At 43.9% G+C, this 9,358-nt stretch overlaps 1 protein-coding gene across 1 annotated transcript; it reads left to right on the forward strand.

Annotated features, from left to right (window-relative positions):
* Window positions 1-4,981: 4,981 nt before the first annotated feature.
* LOC130960107 (60S ribosomal protein L5, mitochondrial-like) lies at window positions 4,982-9,051 on the forward strand. The gene has a single exon (XM_057885427.1). The coding sequence runs from the start codon at window positions 6,330-6,332 to the stop codon at window positions 6,957-6,959; it is 630 nt and encodes a 209-aa protein (XP_057741410.1). The 5' UTR covers window positions 4,982-6,329; the 3' UTR covers window positions 6,960-9,051.
* The last annotated feature ends 307 nt before the right edge of the window (window positions 9,052-9,358 follow it).

A 9,358-nucleotide genomic window follows, 5' to 3' on the forward strand; every position in this document is an offset into this window, starting at 1 on the left:
TTTCGGTGCACTTATTGGAGTGCTCTTGGGGCCTGCCGCTTTCTCAATAGAAAATGGAAACTGTCAAGATTAGCCTACTGAAAGATTTTTCTTCTTATATATGTCATTTCTTTATTTATTTTCGTTGATCGGTGTGAACCCGAAGTCAATTCATTCTCTTTAGCTGAAGTCAATCTTCATCCTTACAGCTGACCGAGTCGAAACCTACTGCTCAAGTCTGACGAATGCCGTTCATGTTCCTGGTGAAAAAGAAAAGAGTCGCTTTCCTTCCAGGACCGGATAAGGTCAAACTCTGGGCGGGCTGCCAGGTTTCGCCTACGCTACGGTTTCAAATCCCTACCCTACGCCTTACGAGGGCGCCCTAGCCAGATTCACTCCCAAAGGTCCATCAAGCCTTTGAAACTAGTTCAAATAGTCGTGTCGCAGTCAGTCTTAAGGGCCTGCTTTCAACGAGACTCTCTTAGCTGCATCAGCTTGTAAAACTCTCTCTCCTTCACCAGGAAAGGGAGAGCGGACAAAGTACCAGACGATTTGGGTTGGGTAGAGCGTACGATAAGAGTAAGCAGACGATGTCGATAGAAGACGATTCGTGGGATCTTCCTCAAAGTCAAAGAAAGATAAAAATGAGCTAAAGAGGTTATGCCCAGCCCATGGAATTAGATGTCGAATGAGTACGATTTCGAGCATAAAGAGAGAAGAAAAAGGAACTTTTTAGCAAGATAGCTGCCAGAAAGACTGAGCTTAGGTGCATAGCGCTAAAATAAGTGGTTGAAGAGTAGCTTTCCATCCCGACAATGACTCTTTCCATTTTTGGGATTTCACTTAAAAAAAAGACTGGACTTCAAGCAGCAATGAGAGCAAAGGCAAGGAATTGATGCGCCCCTCCAACAAGAAAAGGGAATGGGGCAAGGCAAATTTCCAGACAATGGCAAGTGCTTGAGAAGGAGCTGTGAAAGAAGGGGCTGCTAGAGAATAGGGAGCTCTTGAAGAAGAAGGGATTTCGGGGTGAACGGCATTCTACACTAGCTGTACTTTAGTAGTTTAGTAGCGCCTTTTGAATCAAATAGGCGAACCCTTTCCGAAAGGCGAACAGCCCGCATTGCAAGCAAATAGATAGCCCCCGCCCGTTTGAGTCGTTGCGAGCCGGAAAGCGTACCGGCGGGTCACGAAAGGGCCGCTTGCTTAATCTTTATTTTATTATATATAAATACAAACAAAGAAGAAAATCATTTTTTTATCCAATTGTTCATTCCTGGGAAGAGGAAGAAGCAGATAGAGCAAAGGCCTCCTCCCTCCCTCTTCCCGAAGTGAGCGAATTGCATGTAGAGATCCGTAGGGGCTTATAGTTTAATTGGTTGAAACGTACCGCTCATAACGGTGATATTGTAGGTTCGAGCCCTACTAAGCCTACCACCCCCTTCTCTTCACCCGATACAAGAAGCTTGACCCCATCGAAAAGGGCAAAGTCCCCTCCACTCTTCATTTTATGGGAAGACATCGCGTTCCTAGTCGATTTCCCTCATTGCACTGTCCCCTTAATGCTACGAAGTGAAGCAGGCATAGAGACCAACCGTAGGGTCTCTATCCTGTGATCTTTCATCAACCCCGGCTCGGTATCGGTAGTCTCAGTCTTTCCCTGCCTGCCCTGGTATGAGTTGAGAGTCTCTGAGGGAGTCTTATTCTACTCTAGGCTCACTCCACCCCCTGTGTTGTCTTATTTCAGGAGGGACTAGATTGTTAAGAAATCCCTGACTCTGTCTTTGGGCTAAAGCCTATAGTTCTCTCCTCACTAAAGGAAGTCTCTTAGTAAGTAGCATCAGCTCTTCCGGGGGGAAAGCCTAAGTAAGGAGTATTCGCGGGCTATCCACAAGCATTCTCCCCCTGACCCGCCTCCCAACCTCAAGATCATCAGCGGACGACGCCTTCTTCCGAAAGCCCATTTGTCTAAGGGCCTCCCTCTTTGCTTTGCCCCAGCGAAAGAGACTGAAAAAGATCCGTATCCGATTCCTCGGGTCTTGCTGCGTCAGCTACCGTAGATAGGAGGCTTTAGCCTATAAAGCAGCTTAGTAGTAGGAAGGAAGCAAAGAAGAGTATGCCCTACATGTCAACAGGGCTTAATAATAAAGGAGGAATAGGAAGAGAAAGAGCATGCATGTGTGCTAAGGCACAAGGTCCCGTATTGGCACTTTCAGGTGGGCTAAAAAAGAGCCCCAAAGGAAGCCAGTAAGCGAAATCGGAATAAAGGTTAAGTGAAACTTAAGACTTTTGAGGGAGCCTAAGGTGGTTTACTTGCTTACTTGTTAGAGTCAGGCTAATAAAATTCTTGTTTCAAAGCACTTACTTACCAAGGACCTTAATCTAGATTCAAAACCACATGAGATAGGCACATAAATCTCTCTTTCTTTTGCCATCAGTTATAATATAAACGATGGAGCGGGAATATGACTGAAAGATGGTATAGGTAATGGAAAGACTAAATCCAAGCAAGCTTTGTTAGGGGAACTCCCCTTATAGCCTTTCCCCGTGGAAGTACGATTTTCTTTGGTGAAAGGATAGCAGTCAAGCCACAAGAGAAGAGATCATTAACATCGACGCTTCCAAGATCCAACCTAAGAGAGTAGGGAGTTCGGTCAGAGACTAGAAAAGTACGAAATCCTCCTTAGCACAAGCACTAAGTAAGCTCCCAACCTCTCCCTGTAGGTCGAGCACTTCGTTCCTTACTTTCCAGTCTTTTTCTGAAGTTCCAGATAGATTACTGTAAAATAGGTTCTTCTGCCGCTTCATTGTAAGATCGGCATACGAGCACTAAGAAAGCAAATCGGACAATAAGGATCAGTACTAAGTTAGAAGGAAACTAAGCATCCGGCCCTAAGCAAAAAAAAAGGATAGTACCGTCAGTGTCATCACTTAATCGGGTACATCTGGGTTGGTGGAAACTAGGTCCGCGTGTAAAAGAAGATCTCCGTTATGGAGTCCCGGCCGAAGCAGGCTCAGGATATGGGCAGCGCATATGACATGACAGACGGTCAGGGAATTCTTTTCTTAATAGAGTACCAGACTTCTCGGCTATATGACCAAAGATCAGGTCTCCGACCAAACTTCCCTTAGCTACTTTGAAACTACACATTTCACACTAAATTCAAAGGGCTTAACGATGCCATAGTCTGTACACGCCTGACTTATCCCTTATTCAGGATTGGTTATTTTCTCATACCGAAACGAACTTAGTTTCTCTAATTCCAACCGGAGCGATGTGGGGAACTTGCACTCCTGATAACAAATAAAAGCTGGATTCTATCTCTTCCTTCTGTGAAGCGTATGATCCTTCGGCACCTCTGGAGGTTTCCAAACCAAAGTAGCGGACTTAGCAGTCCCTACCCGAGTCAAGCCTCATCCTTGGAAGAAGACCTTCCAACACGATGACCTCAGCTTCATGGTTGTAGCTGGTAGACCCCCCTTCTCACTTAAAGGGCGAAGTTCTAAATCTTCCCGGAAGGGATAAGGCATAGCAAGCATGCTAAGAGCGAATCCCTCAGCTTGAAAGCGAGTTTCAGTGATCTGAGGGTGAATAGATAGAATACCGGAATCGGAATTCCACTAGTGAGGTAAGCCCGGTCAGGGCTAATTCGAAGATCTTAGTGAATAGGGCAACTGTGGAAACTGACTTTAACATTTCGGCAGGAATTTCCATTTATTAAAACACTGGAAAAGGAAACGGAAGCTAAAAAAGAGGATTGTCCCGTGACCAATTGCACCTTTAATGAAATCAAGGAATATGAGAGCAGATGGACGAGGCAGAAGTGAATAATGTAATTCTGTTTCTATCGATTCTTAACCTGTATATTAATGTTTCTTACAAGTCGAATGTTGTTGTATTCAATATGTCCGCCTCGGGATCCCCGGGTGTTTTTCCTTACATAAACCCGTATTACACCAAGAATGAATTGACAAGCGCATGACTTTGTTGATATAGCTTAGATAGGGAAAAGAGACTCTACTGTGAAGGAAAGGAAGACGGAGCCCGCTAAAGCCCAATAGTCCAGGGGCATGAAAGAAAGATGGAAGCTGAAAGAGTGTCTCAAACTTTATTATCGACCAGAATCTCACTTTCTTTGGATCGCAAGTCAGTCTCTTAGAGTCCTTTCCTTAGTAGCAGGATCCTATCCTATCATAGGCGCACTCAGTTGAGTCTACTAGTTCAGGAGTGAAGGAAGGCTCCAAGTAAGTTTATTCAAGCACTGGGAATCTATCGCTTTTGCAGACAAAGAAAGTATTGCGAACAAAGTAAGACAGATGGTCTTTCAAAAGAACATAAAAGCACCACTTTTCCAACCAAGAAAATAAATGCTTTAGAAGCATTCGCTCCTCGGTTCAAGAAAGAAGAAGAAGTCGGATACGAGGTCAAGAGGAGGAGATCGACTGGCTATAATTGGAGTTAGGTTCCGTCTTTGGCGTAGCCTTTCTTCGAACCTGTCTTTTCAGTGGTCAAGGCGGTATGTCGATCATTCTAATGAAAACATCTCCCTGATCCAATTTATGCCCGAGGACAGGGGGGAAGCGCTCTTCTGCTAGCTTCTTACTGCAAGACATAAAGTGAAAGCCCCATCAAGAGCCGTTCAATAGTCCGTATGCTTTCAATCATCAATCGGTACACCACTTAAAAGTCAAAGTTTTTACATCCGATCAAGCAGCTGAAGGAAGCACAGCTTAACAGCCAGCACAAACTTGAATGAAGCCAGTCGGCGTAGCGCCTTATGCCTCTACGGATCTCGATTAGCCTCTTCTATGGAAGAAGGTTTTTCCTTCATTCCCCTTCTCTTCCTTTCCCAGGTTACTGGATTGGAATTTAGAATAGCGGTTCCAGAGGAGCGTAGCCGATTAAGGAAAGCAGTCTACTCATGTAGTTAAGAAGTAACTCTTCAAGCATGGTAAGCAGGCACGTATGGAATGAAGGTAGGTCAATCACTCTTACTTTAACCCCGTGCCCAGCATTGATCCCGGAGCCGGAAAGAAGGATTGTTTTTCTGTCTAGTTTAGACGGTCTTGTCTATGATGGAGTATAGAAATGTGAGATTTGTTATCTCAAGTTCAGATAGCATCAGTAACCACTTCGCCATTCTCTTAAATAGGGCAGGCTTCTCTGATTGCAACAATCGCTCTATTCCCTTTGCCTATTAGGCGAAAAGAGTAGCTGAAGCTTTAAGAAAGAAAGTGTGCTTACTTCGGGGATGAAGAATCAGTTGAACTCACTCGACTAAGAATCCTAGAAAGTGGTGCCCTTGGTTCAGTCTTTAGAGAAAGTGCTGTTGATTCGGTCCTTTCTTTCAGCAGTTGGCGCGTAATATCCATCCCCATCTGTTATTGTAACTGACTCTCTTCAATAGATGAGCCTTGGTCGTCCTATCCGCAAGAATGGCAAGCGCAGACCGGGAACCTAGGCCAATTGAAAGTCACAGCCGTTTGATAGCCCTTTTCGTAAGATCCCTTATCAATTGTCCTAATAGAGTGATTTACCTGATTAAATGAAGGCGCAGGATTTCCCACCCGTTGTAAAATAAGGGAAGTTTCCGTCCACACCTAGCTAGCATCGAAGAGCATTCATTCCGTATCCTCCATTATCCTACTTTCTTTCCTTTCCGTTTTCGAAACTAAAGAAAGAAGAAAAAAGCTAGCGCTAAGCAAAGGGCGAGGATAAGCGCACAGAGAGAGCTTTCAAGTAAAGATGTCAGATCGAAAGCCTCCGGAATTGGATAAGAGGTGAGGTTCACCTTTCACCCTAGTGGGAAAAGAAGAAGGAGTTTATTCCCTTTGAAGAATAAATGCTTTTAAGCCCCCCTTTGTAAGTGAAGGAAAAAGAGGCTGTCTCAGATCATGGGAGAGTCATCCGTCTAAGGAGAAGAGGCGCCGAGATATTAAACAAAGGTCTTGTCACGAGCTGGGGCAACGCTTTTATCCGCATAGGATCTGGGCTCGAACCAGCGCTTTCCAGATTAAGAATCCGGATTTCCAACCTTTCAATAGTCTTAGTGCGCTTTCGATGTAGAAAATAGCGTATGTAAAGGTAAAGAAAGTAGGTAGTATGTAGGTTTGTATGATATGGGCTTCATTCCTTCAGTTGGAGTTCATGCCTTACCGATGTATATAAAAATTATCGTAGTGTAGTTCTCGTATTATAGTAGTAGGCAACAAAGTAGCTTTAACGTGAACAGCGCTTTGTCCTTTATTTATTTTATTTCTAAAGAGGCGGCAACTGCGCTGAATGATAATAAAGCCAAAAGTCCCATGCATCCTTTCTTTCTTTGGTCAACAACCAAGCACAACTCAATAGAATGAATTCTTCAAGACTCCTACATGACTTTCTGTCTGGAGGGAATCAATTTTTCTCAATCAATCACTACACTATGTTTCCACTCCATTTTCATTACGAAGATGTCTCACGTCAGGATCCGTTGCTCAAACTGAATCACGCCAACGTTATGGAAGTTCCTAGATCGTGTGAAATAAGACTAGTACCAAAGGCACCCTATGATTTCATAATCCAAAATGGAAAATTGGCTATGGAGATTCCGCGCGGTCAGAAATTAATACAGACACACAGGGGTTCGACAGGAAAGTCGTTTCGATCAAATCCATTCTTGGGGTCAAATAAAGACAAAGGATATGTCAGTGACCTAGCACGACAAAGCACTCTCCGAGGGCATGGAATGTCTAATTTTTCGGTAAGAATCTCGACAGTAATGTCTCTGGTGGATTCTCCGGTCGAAAGACGGCTAAACTCAATTCAATTCTCGATGGAAACGGAGTTGTTCGAATTCTCCCCGGAACTGGAAGATCATTTCGAGATCTTCGAACATATTCGAGGGTTCAATGTGACTATTGTAACTTCGGCCAACACACAAGATGAGACTTTACCACCGTGGAGCGGCTTTTTGCAAAAAGATGAGGGAGATTCTGAGTAAGAGATGTTATGGACGAATTGTTTGAAGCGTTTCTTCCCTTTATTGAAAAAGTTGGAGAAGCTGCCGGGCTTAAGGAGGACTCTGATGCCACATCTTCACTTGACTTCAAGCAGGAAGTAGACCAGCCGTCTGAAGCCTTTAAGAATAGAAAGAAGGTTGAGGCTGATTGGACCCTCTTCGTGCCTGACTTCTCTATTGATCTGACCGGCTCGATTGAGACAGAGAGTAAAGGTGCGAATCGGCTAAAAGGCTGAGTCCGAGACTGGGAGAAGAACTTGCAAGAAATGCAGACTTCGCTCCGCACCTTTAGGTAAAGATCCCCAATGTCCAATCTTCCTTTTATGGAGATATTCTTTTATGTAACTTCCGGTAAGAAAGGGGATAGATTATCGAAAAAAAGATGTGCGCACGAGAGGATTCTAACTTTCATACATAGAAGAATGATTGGCAAAGCACTCGAACAAAGCCCTTAGCTTCTAACTTCATTCATTCGAAAGGTCGCTGGAATTTAGTTAGGAGCAAATCCGTCACTGGACGAGGAAGGAAAGGGAAGGAAGATATGTACAAGAGAAAAAGTATATTAGAAAGCGTTAACAAGACTATCAGACCAAGAACAGAACTGCTGGAGGAACAACTACCTAAGGCTGAAAATGACATAGAATAAGTGGAATCTCATGCACACTTTGAGGGAGGTGGTTAACCGGTGCTTAGAGAACTACCTGGGATGCCGATAGACCAAGGGAATGGGTACGTTGGTTACCCTGGGCAGAATAGTGGTACAATACCACTTATCATTCGGCAACCAAACAAAGACCGTTTGAAGTGGTATATAGGCGCCCACCGCCTCTAATTACGTCCTATACTCCTTAGTCCAACAAAGTGCATCAAGTTGATTGCGACTTACGCTAGGGATTGTGTTTTGCAATTTGGAAAGGAGAATTTGCATGGAGCTCACAGGCCCGGGGACCCTCTAAGTATGGGGAGTGCCACTACTGCTTTCATTGTTCTACTATTGAGTTGAGTGCAAGTCTCGCTCATTGAATTGCCGCGGTGGCCTCAAGTGCTGATTTTCATTTCTTCGTTGAACGTTCCGGTTTTGGTAAGCGGTTTGACTGCTTTCCTTGAGAAGGTGGTAGATTGTGGCTAACACTATTCCGAATCGGTGTCCCTGGGGCCCATACAGTACCAGGGGAGCGAGCCTCTTTCCTATCCTGGGAAGTCAGACAGTTAGCTTTCATCAGTCCTCGGGTCACTAAACTTGAGGAAAAAGGCATATAAACTTAGTCTTGCAAGAAAATACTTAGTAGATTGAGAAGCAATAAAGTTAGAAAGAGCTTAGGTGCCTAAGAGGAAATCAGGAAGAAGAAGTTCGAGACTTTCCCTCTCCTTACTCAGATTGACTTTCTAACCCACCTTGATTCAGGCAAGCAAGTATGACCAGCAAGCAGTCTTTCTTCTTCTTTCTCTTTTGTTGATAGAAGCTTCCCCACCTAAGGAGATTGAGCTGCAAGCTTCCTCTAATACAAGCTCGATCGGATTCGATTTTCTATCTCTTCAAGCCCGGATGTAGAAAGTTAGTCAAGTATGGAATTAGACTTAGCAGTTACAGGGGACTGAAGCCTAAGAGAAGAGGAAGTCAGAGATTGATAGTCTTTTCTCTTAGGGCAAAAGCTCGTACTTGAGAATCAAAGTCAGACTCAGTCTTTGGAATCCCTTAAAGCAAGTCTAAAGGCTTACACACAGCTCTATTATTTGATGAAGTTGCAATTGAGCTTTGCCCGTCTATTCACTGATCAGGGGACTATCAATGAAGATTCTCCTTTAGCACCTAGAGGAAATTCCGTAGGCTAGACTTTCCATTTGTGAGATTGAGTCATGTCAGTATTCAAAGAAGAAGTAGAAAGATGTAGGGGAAAGAATCCATATCTTTATTAACTTCTCTGAATGTAGGGCTTGTAGTTGAGAAAAGTACCTCTAACTATCACTTCAAGCCGTCAACTGTCCAATAAGCGAGTGAGGTGAGCAAAGGAAAGATATGAAACTTCAACAGACTCTTCAACAGCTGCGCAACCTTATCCTCAGTTTGACTTATGGTTTAAGAGGGGAAATCAGATCGGATTGAATTCATTGAAAGTTGACCCTAAGCAGTCCCAGAAGTCTCAGTCTAAGTACGTCTTACCAATCCCGACAAGGCTAAGATAGGTGAGAGCCCGAGTTAACTATTTAGATGAAGATACTGATCTAAAGGCTGAGTCAATGCCTTATTATAAGATAATCATCTCCTTTATCCGTGAACTAACTAAAGAATCAGCAGATCCGATAGCAGCTAACATTTCTGTGGGCTCGGGGAATGCCTCTTCACCTTAAGCAGTCCATTAAGTAGCGGACTGAATTGCTAT

The sequence above is a fragment of the Arachis stenosperma genome, unplaced genomic scaffold, assembly GCF_014773155.1.
Source record: "Arachis stenosperma cultivar V10309 unplaced genomic scaffold, arast.V10309.gnm1.PFL2 arast.V10309.gnm1.Scaffold_100071, whole genome shotgun sequence".
Taxonomy (NCBI): domain Eukaryota; kingdom Viridiplantae; phylum Streptophyta; class Magnoliopsida; order Fabales; family Fabaceae; genus Arachis; species Arachis stenosperma.